At 39.1% G+C, this 19,924-nt stretch overlaps 1 protein-coding gene across 4 annotated transcripts in view; it reads right to left on the bottom strand.

Annotated features, from left to right (window-relative positions):
- Positions 1–19,924, bottom strand: part of RNF144A (ring finger protein 144A) — a 62,379-nt gene that overhangs the window by 6,086 nt on the left and 36,369 nt on the right. For all 4 annotated transcript variants that reach the window (XM_050972219.1, XM_050972221.1, XM_050972220.1 and 1 more), the window contains 5 exons: positions 6,433–6,537; positions 6,183–6,243; positions 4,961–5,168; positions 3,011–3,158; positions 1,669–1,758 (listed from right to left, as the gene is read on the bottom strand). In XM_050972219.1, the coding sequence (XP_050828176.1) occupies positions 1,669–1,758; positions 3,011–3,158; positions 4,961–5,168; positions 6,183–6,243; positions 6,433–6,537 (612 nt within the window). The remainder of the gene's footprint in view (positions 1–1,668; positions 1,759–3,010; positions 3,159–4,960; positions 5,169–6,182; positions 6,244–6,432; positions 6,538–19,924) is intronic.

Below are 19,924 nucleotides of genomic sequence, written 5' to 3'. Positions count from 1 at the left end.
TTCATAACCCATTCTCTTTTTGTTTGGTGGTGCTGACAATCTGATGCAACTTCTACTAATCTTTGCATTTATTTCCCAGAAACTAAATTCTCATCTTTAAAAAACATGAGGTGCCAGCTATAGCCATGCTGCTCTTTGCAACCCAGGCTGAGTGCACTGGTCAGACAAGCTAGAAGCTGGCAATTCAATGGACCAGACTGACTACTGGTAATAATTACAAAACATCTATTTACACCTTCCTTTCAACCTCAATATGCCATCAAAGAAATCATCAAGTTTCAGGTTTTTTTTGTTTTGCTGTTTTTGTTTTTTGATGTGGCTTTGTGTGTGTGTGTGTGTGTGTGATGGGGGGTGTTGTTTATTTTTGAGTAAAACTGCCTGCTGAGTATTACTTACTTTTTCCTTGGTTCTTTTGCTTCTGAAGAAATTGCTGCCCTACTAGGCATCAAGCCATTTTCTCTGGCCAAAACAAATATTTTTTTAAACCCACAAACAACAAACCAAAGACTCACCTCAATTTGCTTTGGATAAATCTAAGAAGAACCTTAACAACTTACTCAAAGCTAACATAAGGAAACAATTGCAGTGTTGATTTGGCTTCAGTGGGTTTAGCAGAATTACATCCTGACTAGAAGTGAATTATCACCTTCTTTCTCAACAATAACCAGATCAAACATTCCATATATCAAACACATTTGTACAAACTGCAATGGCTTAGAACAGATTCCAAATATCAGATTAATCACTTTATACTACAGGTTTATCAAGTAAACTTCATGTACCCACACACCTCCTGAGATACCATTGGCTAATCCAAGCAAAAGCCAGTCCACAGCTCAGACACCCCATGGTGTGGGTGAAAGGAGAAAGGTGAGATCCTTCTTTTATTTCAGTTTAGCTGTTTATTCAGACTTGATGATTATTCTATGGACTTGGGGTTTATGCTCACATGGAAAGAAATCTGTACTTCAAGAATGAAGTACCTCATCTCAAAGGTAGCTTTTTCCAGGCACACAGTTAATTTAGGAAGAGATGACTCAGATAACGCAGATGTGCCCCCTATCTCTGACTGTAAAGGAGGTGGATTGGACCAAGTCACACATTAGCATTTATACTGCATGCATCAAAGTGCTGCAGAGAGCTCTTTTATTACAAGCATTCTTGCTGAGTCAAGCAACACTGAATCTAGACTACAAGAGGTATTCCCACACTCTCTGCAATTATCAGTTTGAATCTGTGTTTGAAACTGCTGATAAACCCTCAGGGTTATTTCTATCCAACCAACAGGAAAGAGTCAGAGAGACACCATAGCAAGATAATGTCTGTACTCAGGTTAATTGCTTTCCAGTTCTGGATCCAGAGCTAAAACTGCCTTGCAGAAAGAGCTTCCTTGTAAATAATACTGACAGTGGCAATCTAGTTCATCTTGCAAGTTCAGTGAGAACAATCTGGACTGGCACTGAACTGGCTCTGCAAACATACCTTTTCTGGTTCTCAGTGGCATTTTGCCAAGGAGGGCCCTTCTCTAGGAGAACTAATTGTTCCACTCCAAGCTACTGCCCTCTTTTTATCTGCTACAAAAATCACTTACCATTTGGCACAGAAGTTAAAATGAGACACTATGACAGTAGTAGACCTGTAGAGAGCTTTCAAAGATGTGAGCTTTACCTGTGTCCTGTGCCAGATAACAGATGCCCTGGAGTGCCCCAGCTTGTTTCGACAAGGTCCTTTGTCATAATGTATAAGGAGAAAATCATCCTAGAAATATTAAATGAGAAGGTAGGCAATAAACAGAAGTTCTTCAAGTTACAGAACACTATATTCTGACAACTTAAACTCAGGAATCACACAGGAAGATAAAAGCAAGTGGATATGGCCATGTCCAACCTTTCCAAAGTGCTTTGTTTATAGTTAGGTGTCTTCACACGCAGGTTTGTTTGGTGTGCGTTATAGATACATAACAAATTCTTCTCCCAAAGGGTCTCAAGCTACATATTTAAATGCTAGCATGAAGTTTAGCAAGAGAATCCAAGAAGATAAGCTGACCACTGCATGTATTTTGCACACATATAGCAAGAGCAAAGGAAGATCACTTCTTGTCCTGCAGACTTCCCAAAGCTGATTCCTTAATCTAGCTGAAGAACAGAATGACAAAACAGATTTTTGAGATATTATATCCCTATCAGTTCTATCAGCCTCTCACAAACCAGACAAGATATCAGGCCTAGTTCTAAGGCAACACTGCTTTTTTTATCTGTGAAAGCATGTGAGAAGCCTGTGACTTCAGGATTGTTAGTAAAGTATTCAAATGGAACAACCACAAGATTTGAATAGTTGGAGTAGCTCTCAGGAACCTAATTTCCTTTGCTATTGTTAACAAAGTTATAAAGTAATACTGATGACATGGAAACAGATGTTGTGTATTGTATATACTCTGATCTGTGGGCATGATAACAGGCTGATTTTTAAAAAAATATAAACATATGACAGTAGCAGCTTATAGACCAATAAATTCCTGCTGTTGGGAGAACACTGTATTCCTTCTCCTATGTCAGAGCTATTTCTTGTCCCACAGAATACAATGAATGGTAAACAAATTAGACTGCTAGTGACATACCACATCTAGTTTGTTAAACATCCTCAGACTAAGAGCATTGCTAGTCTCATACTGTAATGCCTTCAAGAAAGGCAACATTGAAAAGTCATCAGTGAAAAAAAAAAGCAACACCCTTCCCCAAGTTAGGAGCCATGTAAAGATTGCAAACAAATCACTGTCATTAAGATTTTACTTTTTAATAATTATTTACTGACTCAGACCAAATGCTAAATTCACACAGGTCAGACAAGTAAAACAGAAGATACAAATCCTACCAAATTCCCAGCACCAGCTCTGGTAAGTTGTAGCCAGAAGCTAGTGAGCTATTTATTTAACTGATTAAAGAGATAGCTGGATGGCAAAGCAATGAACTCCTAAGCTTCTGAGAGCCAAGAGTGCACAGCGTGTACTCACATCAAGAGATTCCAGACAGTACCAGCAAAAGGCATGTTTGCAATTCTTACACATCATTTGGGCACAGCCTTCATCTCGTTCAATGTAAACTTTACACTTTGGACAGCGTTTGATCGGAGCATCATCATCTTCCATTTTGAAAACTGAACTGTGGGAGAGAGTGAGAAATTAGTAAAATGCATGACCACATTCAGTTTAGAAAAGACTGTCTAAGAACTGTGCTATGAAGGCAAGCCTGCTTTTTTTGCTTAAAAAAAAAAAAGAGAAATTACTAGAGATTTAGGAATTCAAGTGGTTTTATTATTCAGATATTATGCTGTGCACTACTTTTCAACTATATCTTTAGAAATATGCTAATGACTAGAGTGCCTACATAAAGGTAGGACATTTTCTTAATCATGCAAAAACCAGCTTTTTTGTTATGTAGTGATACTAACAGATATTAAAGAGTTTTCTCCTGTAACTTACCAGATGAGCAGCAGGTAGCTCACACCTAAATATTTTGTACATCTAGATTATTTTCCTTTTCTCTCCTTTCTTTCTCGGATGAAGAAACAATCCCTGATTGCACAATAACGCCAGACCACACTCCTTTGGACTGGGGCACCAGAGGGACAGAGGACTTGTCTGTGTCTTCCTTAAGCACCCTGCCTAAGAGTTTCCCTCCAAATCAAGAGCAGTAACATTTTGGATGCATGCTGCTCTTTCAGTTAAACTTTGTCTCTGTAGACAGATTCCTAATAAGTCACTGTTCATGAGTTAGGGTCGCCACTGACTGTTCTTGCACAAGTGTGCAAAACAACAGATATCCCCTGATACAATCAGCACAACACCGAGGTCTGTTGAAACAGTAGAAAAATTTTTATTTCCCTTGGGTAGCTTTCTACTGTATGCAGGTTTTATGCTCACTAACAACTAAAATGTACCTTAAATGCCAAATCCTGCAGCTACTGCCATTGTGAGATACAAGAATGATGGATGGAGAATCAACAATTTGCTGCAAAACAGGACTGATGATTGATTGATTGATTTGCCCAATAGCAGGATAAAAGGACATGCACTAATTATTAACTCTAGGGGTGACTGAACTAGAAAAAAATGCATTGTATACGTAAAATGTATATGAAACGCCTAATGCTGCTAACAGGCACATTATGCTCCAGAACAAAAAAAAACCCAATTTTTACTTTTACTTGGTAGAGTGAAAAAATTAAACATGGTATAAAAACTAAAAGCAACCAAAACACTAAGCAAAAGTAGATAGTTTGTTACCTTGCCATGAAATTTAGCAACCTTCAGTTCTTGTCACACACACACAAAAAAGCATGTGCCAAAGTTAGTGTATTTGATCACGAACTCATGACAGCATCCTAGCTAGTCAGCTGTTACAGCAAAGCTTGAAAGAAGACAAGGTATGAGTAACTAACTCCAAAACTGGACAGGGCTGTAATGATGCCTTAGAGTGCAACACAATCTTTGAAAAAGCCCAGACACGAAGTGGAACACATGCACAATGGTCTTTCTTATTCGGTGGCTGCAGTTTGCCACCAGAGACCACTTGAAACAGAACTTAAGATCATATGGCAAATGTGCAGCAGAGGGGATGATTGACAGGGCATCCTAAAAATCACTGTCTGGCATGATGTTAGCAACTCTCACATTGTCCAGGAGAGCAGTAGTAACAAAATCATCTCTCAAGTGAAGCTGATGAGCTGCCTGGATGTCATACTTTTCCCACTGGGGCAAAAGGCCAAAGGCTCAAGCAGCTCTTTTGTGCTTTGCTGGGAATGCTGGCAAAGAGTGAGGCTGCCAAGAGCTGTTCAGTTTTAGAATACAGCATAAAAAGAATAGGAACAACTAAGTGAAGGAAACAGCTTTAGAACAAAACATCAGGAAAATGCCTCTTTGAGTTTTCAGCTTCTAAATACTTAATCTTTTGCAATATCTTACCTTGTTTCTCCTGGAAGAAAAGAGATTGGCATGTTCTCTTGACAGCCTTGACCTGGATGCCAATTAGATTTGCAAGCAGAGCAGAACTCAATGTCACACACTTTGCACTGGACCAGCTGAGGGTCCTGTGGGCTTGATTCCTGGAGCTGGCAAACTGCCTGGCACGTAGAGGATGGACACCAAGTCCGGCATGGATCCAAAAGCACTTCTGCAAAGGGACATAAAGAACCAAATTCAAAGGCGGATACAAGATCAGCCTTCCATAACAATGCATTTCAGCTGAGGTTGACTGGCAGGGCATTTGAAGACACAAATTTTCAAAAGGAGCTTTTTAATTTATATGACCCACACTGACATAAACCTGGCCTGCTTTGCAAACAGGCACCAAACCAAAGTGAGTTCCATGAGTCTCAATTAATTGCCCACTTTCATTCACTGACCCAACTTGTTCTGAGAATGAGATGTATTTTTCTCAGTTGTACTTGAAGTTCAATACAGCGTATACTATGCAGTTAAACCTACCAGAAAGTGTTTTTACAATACCTTGCCCAGTAGGAAGCTATTTAAAGTTGACCTCTACCCTAATGGAACAGCATGCTTAACAACAGCATAAGATACAGTTTCATCTCTTTTTGGATACTCAGTACAGGTAACTCATTTCATGTTTCAAAGCCCAGTGAAGGCAATAAAAACCTACCAATGATTGCAGTGGTTTCTAAGCTGGTTCCTGCCCCCAGCAAAACTTTACTGTAAATTCTCTATGGCCACACCATTTCATATCTCCATAGGCACACAGTCAGCTTATGCTCTTAAAGCATTTGTGTCTTACACACTTGCTCATTAATTCTGTACCAAATGCTAACCCAGGAAATAATCTTGGCTCTGTGAAACAGGTCAGTATTCTTCTCCAGCCCCTACAATACTAGTAGTCAACTTAAACAGCAAAGCTCAAAATAGAAGTCACTCCCTCCCTTAGTTATTTAGGAATATAATACATAGCAATTTTCTTTCCTTAGTTTATTCCCAGAGTGCTGCAGTTCTGGGAATCATGCAGGCAAGAACAGTAGCAATTACTTTTTAGGTTTTGGGGTTTTTCTTTATGATGACCAAGCAATTAACACACAATGCTACTGCAAGAACATATGCAGATTCTGATTTATGGGACTGCTCTGGAACAAACCCGTTATCACAGCCTTCAATGGGTAGTGTTAACATGTGTTACCTCTTTCAAACTGTAGCTTCTTATACCTTTGCATGATTTCTGACGCAACCATGCACTCAATCTGTTGAAAAAAGGAAAAGAAGAAAAAATTCCAATTAGGAACAGTAAGAATCTGTTAAACAGAGTATTTGACCTTTGAAGAATTAATAAAAGCATATGTTGTCAACAATGAAGCTGTAACATAAAAAGCAAGACAGATTTAAACATCCTGTAAGGAAAATAAAACACTCTCTTTGCAGGAAGAGTGTACCTCATTTTCTTGGAGATGACCTCGCTTTGGGCAGGCAGCATCAGGGCAGCTGATTGCTGTTTCTAGACCTTCTTTGATCAGAAGTTCCACATACTGTTTTAGGCACTATAAGAGAGCCAAACACTGAGTTAGCTATTCTGCCAAGGTTAAATCACTCAGTATTTTAACAGCTTTAGTCTGAAAATCTGAAGAACTCAAACTTTGAAAAAAACGTGTCTGTTTTATAGCCATGAGCCACATTCATAGCTTTTGCCACAGTTATACCTCTAAGTAGAAAACAAAGTTCTTTTCCCCACTAAAACTACAGAATCATTCAGATTGAAAAAAAAACTTCTAAGACCGCTTAAACCAAAATTAACCAAATAGCTGTTCATCAATTTAAAATATGCAGCAAATTACAAAATAACAATGGGGAAAAGAACAAATCAAAGAGGATGCAGAGGCGGAAAAAACAATAAAACACCTCCATGATACAATTAGATTAACCACACTCTAAAGAAATGTGCGACTGGAAGCCACAACATATCTTAGTAAGCAATAATTCCCCATAGACAGGCATCTGTCAAGCATACTAGAACACAAAGGAAGTAGAGTATCTTGACACCTATTCTTGGAAAACAACTATCTGAACTTCATGGTTAAAGAAGTAACTTCCACAGAAAGGAAAAATGTGAGAATTAGGACTCCCTGAAGAACTATAGTTTCCATGGGGACCAAATAATAAATATTGGTAATACTAATACTTTTCTCCCCTAGCAACCACAGCATTTTACCTAACTCATAACTGCAAATGTAGCCTCCAGCACAGCAGTGCACAGCACGGCTGTCAACAAAGCAGAGAAGAAAAGTGTATCTTTTTGACCAAGGGCAAATTAAAATTAGACCTTGTTATTCTTGATGAGCAACAACTCCCCTCCACCTCCATATTTCTTACATCAAGCTGAGAGCTAATGCATAGATGTCTACTGGAAAGACAGAGGAGTGATGAAGAGATCCTGCTTTCTGCTGCTACCATGCAGCTTCTACCAGCCCAGCCCTACACAAAAAGAGCAGACGAGGGTCTGCTTCCCAGTGGATGGGGCACCCTGTGATGTTCTCACCCTGCCCATGTGCTCAGCTGGCATAAGCAAACTGGAGACAATTACAGAACGAGGTCCCTAACTCTCTGCTTGCAGATGTGTGAATAAAGAGTGAGGCTAGACCAACAGCAGAGTGAAATAAAGATATAACACCAGCTCAGCATACAGCTGTGTGGGAGGCAAGAAGGATTACACACTCTGCAGCAAACTGGCAAAACAAGGATTTCAGTCACCATTTCCAGGCATTTGCTAAAGGTATGCAGCTGCTGACTAACCACCAGCCTAGGAAAGCAAAGGGCTGCATTGATGGTGCCAAGGCTGGTGTGCCTAACTTCAGGTCAGAACACAAAACTACTTCTTCCAAACTGCTTCTTCCTTCACCCTGTGCAATCAAATAGCCCATCAACAAGCACCTTCCAGGCTAACCCTCATGCATGTGGCTTGTAGCTGGTAAAGTTCAGACACCAAACCTGATCTCTTTCTCTTCTGCCTCTCTATTTGTCTATTCGTCTCCCTTCAGACACCTCTGTTACCAAATTATTCTAGATTTTACCTCTCGCAGCTTGACTGCAGCAAAGACTGTACTTCCTGCCCACACAATCTCAGGTGCTCTGGTCCAAAGCATTTCTGGTGGCAAGTTGCCACCACCTTGATCGCACAACAAATCATTTCTGTTAGAGCTCCCTGTGTCTTCCACACATTAGAGAAAGCGGGTCAATTTTTTGGAAAAAAAAACCAGATCAGATAATTGATATTTATAACATTTTTAATTGTGCAAAGAAATCCATGTGTAACAGACTACACAGTCTTTGTCTTCCTCAGTAGGGGTTTAATGAGGACAACTGCTCATTTAGTAGATGTTGACTCGCAGAAGGTTTCCAAGCCTTTGCTCAGAGCTCTGCAGGGCAGGTGGTGGAACACTTTAGGAGAACCCATATCACTAAGCACAACAGGCTGAGCTCTGCAAGACCCAGACCCTAGGCTGTGTGTCTTGGCAAACTGTGATTTCAGCTGTGGTGAGGTATTAGTGCTGCTATAATGACACTGCTGGCTCTTCCCTTTCCTCTCCATTTGCAGATGCCAAGTGTGGATTAAAATGAAAATGCATACATTTTTAATGCCAGCACTTAGCACTTATAGAAGAGTACTTTTCAAGCTGAATGAGCTTTGCTATCATTAATCATTAATGTGGCTAATTTTCCTCCTCAGCCTGTTTAGGACTATTGCCAAAGCCTACTCAATTTGCTTCCCTTTCCTCTCATTTTCCAAGAAACTACACAATTCATTCCTGGCATGAGCAGTGTCCATGGCCTTTCCCTTCCCCTTGACGGGGCATTGGCTGCTGCCTTCTCAAAATCAGCACGGCCAAGTGCACTTCTCATGCTTCACCATCTGAGAAATGCCTCAAGGCTACAAAATATTGCTGGAAAATAGGTAGAGGATAAAACATGCTATCCACTCAAGACTCCCCTGAGACTTCTTAGGTAGAGAAAGAGGAATGCAAAGCAGTTGCAAGAGAATTTGATGCACAGGGTACCTGTGGCTTCTCTTGAGAGCAGACACAAGAACTGCAACTTGTATAGGATTGGCTACAGTACCAGAAATGCAGCAGTGTGCAAGCAACACAACAAAGCAGGATTAGGTATTCAATCATATACTATGTAAAATTAATTTTAAAACAATTAGAAAAAGATGACAAATTGTTGCAAATTTTCTGTGCAACTGGATTCAATGCTGGAAGAAAGTATTTTCATAGTTCTTCCATTAAGGCAATAAAGTACTCTACAGCATGAACAAAAAACATGGGAGTGTAGGTCACCCCAAACAACATTCAAATGAAGTCTATTACATAACTTTTCTCAGAGAAAACAGGAGCTAAAATTAGATACCTAAGGCAGGAGATTGGAGTAAGGTTACAGGAGTACACTGATGTGTATAAAACTAATATGCTGAGGAACATCTTCATTATTCCTCTGATGGATGTGTATCAGAAGAGACCAGTTAGCTCCCCTGAGCACTACTCCTGTATTGTTCCCTGTGTATGCATACTCCTTGTGCATCCCTGCTCTGTCCTCTTTCCATCCCTGTTGTCCCTTCTGACACATGCATAACTTTTTCTGTCACCTGGTAACACATGAATCCTACAGGCATTTGCTGTCCTCATGACAAAGGGCAGAAGTACATCCATTTTTTAGGAGTATTGGCCCAGATCCATTTCCTCAAAAAGATCAATTGAGACCCCAATTCAGCAGCAGTTTTACTATAAGCTGCCTATATAAATTGGGAACACTTTTTTTTCTGTTGCCTCAGAGACAGATGACTAATAAAGGAATGACTTTCTGAAGCTGCCAAGCACAGTGCAGTATTTAAAGCTCAGCAAGATGTGTTGTACTTCTAACCTCTATACATCAAGGATTGTGCCACACAGGAAGGTATGTACTGTGACTACTGAAGTGACACAGCTTTAGAGCTTCATATATTTTTGCTTAATGTTACAAAGATCAACACACTCTATATAGGAATCAAAATGCTTATTTTTTGCCTAATTTCAAAACCACAACACAATCTTGCTCTCCTGCATTTAGCTCTAACAAACCTGCACAGGCCACAGCAAAATTTTTGGATTTTCCTTTTCTTCTAGAAGAATTCCAGAAAAAATCATGCTTACTTCTGATGTTGGTGCTTTGATTTACATCTCCTGACATGAAACCCCAAATAAACCTCATCATAATTCCAAAAAAGGAATCCTGACTTTCACTGTTTACATGGGGGGGATAACACTTATCTACCATCTACTTTGACAGAAAAAAATGTGTTCACTTGGTGCCTGAGGTCATTTTTTGATACAAAATGCATGTAATTAAGAACACCTGGAGATGGTTTGGGAAAGTTACAACTAATTTATTTTTAAGAACATGTTATTGCTACCACTGCAGCAAACAAGGAGTGGTTTTCCAAGATACCACCTTTTATTTGAGTTAGGCGGACAAAAAGATAATCCTGCAGGTGGAACTTGTTAAAATGTAGACTTCTGATTACACTAATGGTGAGATGCAAGTGCCAAATCATATGGGAAATTTTTAAATCATTCCATGGATTTGGAAAGGCGAAAAACACATGACAAGAGTGAGGTATATCATCACTACATCATTTGACTTATTTCTTAAACCTTCAAATGTATTTTAGTGCTGGCACTAGGCCATAGCCATCACCATATGAAGTGTGCGCTACATGCAGAATCATCACACGCTGGTATTGGAAAACAATTTTTAAAAAACCAAAACACATGCACCGATAAAATTGAAAGGGGGGAAAAATAAAAATAAGAAATCTAGCATTTACCAAGTTCTAAAAAAACCCAGGAAATAATTTTTTACAATGTATTTAGTAGCAATAAATATTACAGTTAGGCAAAGGCATTTGCTATTGTGCACAAATATTAACCTTGGAGATAACCCTGCACTTTGGGCAGACAATCACTAGGAGTTTACACTGCTCTTCAGAAACACAAGGAAAGGCTGACATGCTTTTTCAACAAGGGAGATTTTTTAAAGCTCAAGCAGAAAATCTTTTCAAAGAGGATAATATTAACATGTAGACTAAATTGCTGGTCTCAAATTCTATATCATCTGCAAACTAGAATTAGATGAACATCTAAAAATATCATACATAAATACACACACACACACATATAATTACATAAACGCGCATTCAACCACATGAAGACTCAGGAAAAGCTGGTTGGTATTCTGCGACCCATGTTACAAGTGACATCAGGATAGGTGCAAAGATCCCTTTGGGTGTTGCATTCTAGGGTAAGAAGATTCTTCTGCATGAAGAATATGAATGTATATTGAGTGAGAAGCACTTATTTTGTGTCTTGTAGCTAAAAATCTACAGTTTGGTCTATGGGTCACTTTTATGCTAACAGGACACTAAGCCAAAGCTCAAAATTCATGTGATGGGGCTATACAGATGACCAAAACTACTACAGCATCAACTAGATTTGGTAGTATTTTTATGCTGTACATACTGGGAATTTTTCTTTACATTGATTTAAAATTAATTCTAAGAAGGTAATATCTTTTCCTTCCATAAGACAGGCCAATACCATGGTTATTCTGCTGCTCTATGCATATTCCCCTAAGCTAATTCTGCAGTCAGTCTGGTGAATATGTACAATTTATACTCGTACACAAACTGCCTGTAAATCTTTTGGGTAAAATGATGCAATGTCCTATTTTAGGTTCAGTTAGAACAGCGCAGTGAGGTAGCGTGCAATACTCACTGGGGCAGGAGGAGAAAGCATGTGTGAGAGAGAATGAATTTCTTTCACTACAAAAAAATCAGAGTGTCTGTGTCTTGGGTGAAGACTAATACTCTAGGAAAAATAGCTCGCTTCCTTTTGTCCAAATAGCAAATTCACGCTGAATGTCATTTTCTAAAAATATTTTCCATTTAGACAAACCTGAACAATTTCAAAAAGAAAAACTCTCCTAAAACAAGCAGCCTGCATCTGGGGTGTTCTCTGAAAAAAGAAGAATGATACAACGAGGCTAGAGCCCTCCCTATTCCTGAAAGAGAGATTCTTGTATAACTATCATATGCTACCTTTTTAAATATTTCAGCGCATAAACTAACAGGAATGGTTATCTGGTAATAGGATCAATCACAGAATCATAGCATAGCTTAGGTTGGGACATACCTTACAGATCATATAGTTCCAGCCCTTTTGCCATAGGCAGGGACACTTTCTACTAGACCAGGTTGCTCAGAGCTCTATCCAAAGTGGCCTTGAACGGTTCCAGAGATGGGGTACTCACAACTTCTCTGGGCAACCTGTCCAGTGCCTCACCACCACCATCATAGTAAAGAATTCCATCCTGGTATCTAAATCAATTCTTTTTCAGTTTGAAGCCATTCCCACTTGTCCAATCACTACATGCCTTTATAAATAAAGCCCCTCCAATTTTCTTGTACAGCCTCCTAGTTGGACTCCCTGTAGCAAACCCCACCATAAAGTTACCTGCCCCTGGCCTCCCTTTAATCCTGACCCATAAGCTTTTGGTTGTCTCCTTAGTCCCCAAGCGTAGCTCCACACCCTCCAGCTGGTTACTGACATACAGAGTGACACCTCCACTTCTTCTGCCTGCCCTTCGTAGAGTCTATATCCTTCCATTCCAACATTCCAATCATAAGAGCATTATAATTTAATCTTAGTGTTTTACAGAAGAAAACTACTTTCTGAGAAATTGCCATGGTATACTTACCACACACAAGAAAACACGTGCAAGAAAAGAAAAAGAATGGTAGGTTCCTCAGAGAGGTTTTAAGCTTCTTTCAAATTTACTACATGGCCTTTTTGTGTAAAGTAGTTATAATACTGCCTCAAATCTACTGTTGTTTAATAACAGGCTCAACTCGAAACCACTCCCGCACTGCTGCTCCAGTGTGCCCAATTCTCTACAGCAGACCTACAGCCTAGCTTTTTAATATCACCCTAATCCTACTTTGTTAACAAGGGACTTACTGGAAAATATCTATGCACACTTAATCACAGATCTCTTTGAGGCATATGCCTGACTGTGGGAGTGATTTTTCTTCTTTACTGGATAAACTGTCAGCTATACTGACCAAATCTGCAAGCACAAGCTACATTCAACTTCACAAACCACATAGATCTGAGACAGATGCACAATAGAAGCGTTTAATGTTTGTTATAATACTTTGAACTTAAATAATTTCCACTTCTACAGACATCTTTTCAGAAACAATTATCTACTTGCAAAGAAGTCTTCCCTATTAGAACTCAAATTTTTATTAACCCTAATTTATCATCTTAAGAATAAATCACAGGAAGAACAAATTCACTTATCTTGACATGCAGTACTTCAAATCTGAAAGCAGTACCAGAGAACTGTCTTACATGTTTATCCTTTACATCCTTTGTTTTGTTACAGAGACAAAAATTCTGCTACACAAGCATACCAAACTTTGCAAGAGAAGAACCTGCAAGGCACTCCAGAGCTACACAACAGGGAAATACCTAGAGCCTTATGCTGTGAACAAGAAGGTACACACAAAGAGAGACTTTGGCCAGGACCAGGGAGAGATAACATTACAGCTGATACATGTTTTTCCCAAATGGCAAGCAATTTGGAAGACCCCTGTTTGACAGGTTTCCTGCCTCTATCCTCCTGATACTTGGCCTAATTTAAAGATACTTTTTGTTTTAAATTGCCAAGGGTAAATGCCTCTTTTTCCCATGTTGTCAATGTTTAAAGACTCCTTCAGCTGTTCTGTAGCCCTGTTATAGACTATATTGTCAGTCTAAATACAATCACATCATCTTCCCTGTGGATGATGGCCAAACAGGATGAGGGCTGGGAAAGATAAACACAACCCATGTGCTTCCATGTTTGAGAACAAACCATCTGAGCATTCTTTCCTAAGCTGTAAAAATTATTGTTGTCCAAGAGTCATTGTGCTCCCAGCAGCTGGTATAATCTTAATATGGGGACTGGCTGCTTCCTGGCAGAAGCAGGCACTCACCCATTGCAAATTCTGCTGTAGCTAGAGCAGTGGTGGCTGTTGATTCCTCCTGTGGACAGCAGAGTAGACTTTGCTGCACTGGTTCTACCTCTGTCCAAATGCCTTCTGACAGTACACCCAAATATCACAGCAGTCCCTGCTACATGCTTCTTAATGAATGCAAACAACAATTCACAGACAAGATGTTTATATCAAGGATGAGGTGCATCACCCCCTGAGTCCAGCCCCCAAATCCCTTCTCATGAGACTGCACCAGTTTGAGTACAGGGAGCAGCACCATCAGGCCATCAGTCAACACATGATGAAGTAAGGCAAGAAGAAATGTATTATCAAGAAAGCAGAAAGAGGAGCCCTGATGACTACTTCACCTTGAGAAATGTCAGGACATGACAAATAGACTTTGAGACACCACAATCAATGGCTGCAGAAATCACAAGCAAGACCAAGCAACCAGAACTAAAAGTACTGGAAAAACAAGTGCCTTTCTCCAGCTGAGTATCTTGAAAGAGAAAGACACACAGACTAACAGCTGCCTAGCCTTTGAAGTGGTGGGCTTATTTTTTATATACACTTTTATAGCTGTGTACTGTAAAATTTATTGAAGTTGAACAATTTTTCTTCAGAAGAATCAATCACAGCAGTAGACAGCAAAAAATGACCAAATGACACAAGGACAATACCTTGTGATACCTCTTCATCTTTGAATAGGTATTTCAAGCAGATGTACATGTAAACTTTTTTCATTACAAATTTTTATCCCTCCATTACCTTGCACAAACTTTTTGTTGTCACCTATTTAGGGCTGCAATTGGTAAAAACACACAAACTTTACAAAAAATAATTTATATTCAAATGCCAACATATGTGGGATGAAAATCAAATATTCAGAAGGAAAAGACCCACAAAAATTCTTGAGAAAAGTTTATTCTATTTCAGAACAGAAATAGAAATTCTGAGTGGGAGGAAAATACACCTGCAGCAAACAAAGGCCCTTCCTTTTTCACATGCAAAACACTATGCAAACCAAAATGAGCTAGTTTTCCCAACAGCCTGATGAAGACATTAATCTCACTTAGTGACATCACACAGGAGAGGAGAGCAGAAGGCTCTGGATCAAGTTTAGTTTTCACCTAGGGTTCTGTGGTACCTCCTAAATAAAGCAGGGAGTTCTGCCATCCCACTACCTACAAGACAAATGAGAATGCAGCCAGCCATGTGAACTGCTATGCAAACACACTGGGACCTCTAACCATGAAGCCTCTCTGCCACATCACATGTCAAGATCAGTATCAGTTCTCTGCTAAGGTTGTGGTATATGAGCACAAGCAAGCTCTAAACTTTGATGGTGGGAAAAAGAAACATTACAGCTGCTAAGAAGGACCTTGAACTCCATAAAACCTCACAACCCATTAGGTTTCCCCCTCCCTCCTGTCTCCAAGCAAGTGAGGCATTTCCTTTGGTAGAGGTGGGGAACAGCCTGGTGTTAGCACAGTGCTGCCCTGCTAAGGTAGGCTTCTTTTGGCAAGCAGAGACAAGCTAACAGGAAGGCAGCCAAGCCCACCTGTTTCCATCCATGTGGCTCTTGGTGTCTGCCTTGCCCTGGGGGAAGGAGAGGCTGATGCTGCCTCTGCCTCATTTGGAGTGAGGGATAACACTAAGTAAATCACTTTTTTCTGTCCTATTCAGAGAAGCTCCATGTGCTTTACTTGTCAAGCATGACAAGAAAAAAAAAAAGGGGTGCCTGTTATCAGTTATAGGCATGAGAATTGCCTTGCTGATCATCAGCCTATAAGGAAGCTCAAATAGCAGAATGATTAAAATTAAGAAGACCTGTAAAACCGGTTATTATTAGGCAAATTCAGTAATCTTGTTTAAAAAGGACTAGTGAAAACAGCAGTCTGTCACTATACTACTGTCAAGCTACTTGGGACAGAATACAACAAACTTAGAGGGACACCTAAAGGTCCAGATAAGATTAACCAGCTGGATCAAGTGCTTAAGGCAAGAATCAGAGTATGAGTATCTACAAAGCAGTGTTAGTTTCAAACACCAAAGTTGATCCACATGTGCTATGTGACCAAAAAGAAAGCACAAACAGGAAGCAGAAGGCAGGTCTTAACCTTAGTTTTGTTATTTTCTGACTGTTGGTGGCCCTCTCCTTCATGTACCTGACTACAGTTTCTTCTATCAGAAACAAGGTAGGCTACAGAGGAGTAATTAAATTTTTTCATCAAAGACAAGTTTTCTGACATACTTCATATTTCTTCTAGACATTTGCTTGTTTGGACTGCCTACTTGACAGACTTTGGTTTTAAATTTGAGTAAAGTAAACAATGAATCCGCTAGTACCAGAATGATCAGTAGTGCATAACATCATGAAGGGAACTAAATAAACTAATGTGAGGTCAAAAGGAGCTTAGCCTGTCTTGAGTAATAGTGGCATCACTGCACTTGGAACACATTGACACATCTATGAGTGTGTTTTATATGTGTATAAATTATACAGTATTTATGTACACAGGTGTACATGTAAATCATGAACCAGAAAACATTCAAGCAACTAACTGCTTGACTTCCATGCAATAATATAAACTGCAAAAAACCTGTTGTAACTTCAGCACATATACAATTGGTAACACATCAAAGAAACATCCTGCTCATTAAGATGCACATTAACTTCATCACAGATTACAAAATAATGCAAATCTCAGACAGGAACTGGATAAAATTGCGCCCTGCTTATCTCCCGTAATGCCCTTGAAAAAGCAAAAGCTACTATGTAGTAAGTAAAAATTCAGTGCAGCAAATAATACCAAAAAAATTAACAAAAAGTGGTGTTCTCTGCTTTACTCCCTTTTTCCTTCTCTAGCTTTCTGAAGAAAACATGCAAAACCAATTACTTCTTCTGAGGCAAGCAGCTGCTAAGTAACTATCTAAGTATGTAAGATAAATAGCACACAGTACATAGCTAATAAAGTGGGGAAAAATTTTAATAAAAAGATATTTAGGTGTTTTGGTCCAAAATTACACAAGCAGACTTAAGACTGGTCCTATTGTTAACATGACTCTCTACTGGTTTGCCCCTTCAAAATACTCAGAAAAACAAAGAAAAAGCTAACAGCAGGTTAGCTTGTTTTTCTCCCTATTCTTTAGACTTATGTTTCTCTGGTACCTCAAGCAATCCAACAATGGATTTGCTTGATGTACCAGAGAAAATGCATTCTCATAACATTCCTAATGGATGAGATATACAAAACTTGAGAGCTCACAGCATTGTATGGGCATTAATGATCACAATGATAAAAACAATAATGGAGTATTGTACTAACTGGCAAAATAATACTATGGGAAATTGTAATGCCTGTGCCTTATCAGCAGAAGAGTGGCAGTCTGCTCTATTTAAACCATGCACAGCTCTGCTAGAAAGCAAATGAAAACAGTGTCCCCATTCTATCTTTCTGAATAGAAATGCTGTGCTACTGTACAAGTGTCAGGAAGAGACAATCCTTCATGGTATCTTTACTACAGCACTTCTATGATTATAAAGAGTCAAGACTTGCAAACAGAAATACAGGACTGAGAGACCTGTACATTGTTCCAAATGCTGCCAACATAGCAGTAGTACTACACTTGAAAGATCTCTTTGTGATTCATATTCATGTTATTTCAGCTTGCTGTGATTTAGACAGAAGGGCTAGAGCTAGTAGTAAAAGCTGTAGTAAAAGTAGTCCTCACAGTTTATGGACATTCCTTTTTCTTTTTTGCTCATATTCCTGGAAAGAACACTGTTAAGACCACAAAAAAAAAAAAAAGCCTGAACAAAACTACATATTGGTCAAACAAGAACAAAGCAGAGATGAACTGGATCTATTGTACATAGACTCCATGCAAAATCTTGAGTCAAAAGGCTACTCTTTTTGATTGTTTGGCCATTTACAAAGCCCAATTCATACACAGTGTCCCTGATGCTTCTGGAAATCATTGCTGAAAGAACACCAGTGGAGGATTCTCCACTGGTGTTGATATATCTGTCACACTCTTCCTTAACGGCTGTCAATAGGCCAAACAACCTTGCTAGACTCATGGGAGTATTTTCTTTAGCAATTTATCAGCCTTCAGGCTGGCCCAAAGGTAGAGATGAAGGCCTTGGGTTTCAGGTGAAGGCCTGGATGGCAACAGGTTTATAGCTATTGCCTCTTGCAATATTGGGATTGATTCTTAATACTTCCCTCACCATCATCAAGGAAAGCAAGGGTAATACTATCTGTTAATTCATGAGAAAGCTTTAGGATAAAAAATTTTTTTCAGGGCACTCAAATGTCACTGTATATAAAGCTTATTAGTGGCAAACAAGAGATAGACCAACTACAAAAATCTCTTTAAACAGGACAAAGCTAAAGAAACTATTCATGACAATCAAATAGAAGTAGGAAAAACTGGCTTATGATTCCTCCTGAACAGAGTTCAAAATGCAAACTCCATGTCATCAGTCAGATTACTATATCAGCTGCTAAGAACAGGTTATCGGTAAAGGTTACATATCTGATGTCTGCAACTGGTTATATCTTGCAAAACAGCTGCAAGAGTCAGCAACCACATTCTAACCAAAAAATCAGAAGATCAGGGATGGCAGCAAACATTGAAAGGAACAAGGTGAAGATGAAAGTATGTATTTGGTAACCCAATCCTTCTGCTGCCATGGAAATGTTACTGAAAACTGACATTTAAATATTATTTGCATTCAAGCACCAGGGAGAAACACAACACTCAGCTGTAAGCACTAGAAGAGTTTCCAGGGAGCCTATTATTTTATATGCTTTTGCATGTTGAGCAACATTTCTTTCACAGTAGATCTACCTGTTCCATTGATTGCCTCCTATATCTTCAATAACCACCAGGAAAAATGAAATCTAGTATTAAAAAAATGGTAATATTTCCATGAAGAAAAATCAAATAAACTAAAATCCTTGATCTTATGTATTAAAAACACACACCAAAAAACTTTTCTGGGAAGGACTTTTTAAATTAAAACAAAAGTCACCCAATCCCATGTCTGAGTCTATAATACCATATCATAAACTCTTGGGAAATTAAAGCCTGAGCACCACATGTCCCACAAGTCATATTCTTACCGATAATACTCAATTTTTCCTCTGCTGAACCATCATTACAAGGTTTTTGGTGCAATTGCACCCATTAAAATATTTAATGAACTAAAATTTTAATTTGATTCAGTATAAGGGATGGAACTGACTAGTAGTTTCCTTTGTTCCTAAACAAACAATATTCATTAACTGTGATGATGATGTTCTTTGTCAAATACTACACAGTTCCTCAGTGTTTTGTATTTAACTGACAAGGTTCTTGTTATTCTGGGTAGGCATTTGCACAATATGGTAATGGAAGCCTGTTTTGTGACTGTAATTATGATACAGTGAAATTAGAATCTATAATACATTAAATACCTCCCTAGTTACAAGTGTGTGCATGGCTATGCTGGGTACTATTGAAAGGCATTTAAAGAACAAGGCAATCATCAGGCACTGTCAACACAGGATCAAAAGGAGAAAGACTGTTTAACTAATTTGATAACCTTCTATGACAAGGTCACCTGCCTGGAATTAAGGATTAGGCAGTGGATGTAGTTTCTCTGGATTTTAGCAAAGCTTTCAATGTTGTCCCTCTCAGCACCCTTCTGTATAAGCTGTCCAGCTGCGAGATGACCTAAGTGTAAAACGGGGCTCCAAGGGTTGTAGTGAATGGAACTACATTTGCTTGGCAACCAGTCACCAGCACTGCTCCTCAGAGCTCAGCTCCAGTGTCAGATGCGTTCAATGTGTTTATCAACTGTTTGGACCCAA

This window comes from Serinus canaria, chromosome 3 (assembly GCF_022539315.1).
Source record: "Serinus canaria isolate serCan28SL12 chromosome 3, serCan2020, whole genome shotgun sequence".
Taxonomy (NCBI): Eukaryota; Metazoa; Chordata; class Aves; order Passeriformes; family Fringillidae; genus Serinus; species Serinus canaria.
The sequence above is the reverse complement of the archived record's forward strand: the minus strand, read 5'-3'. Positions and strand labels throughout refer to the sequence as shown.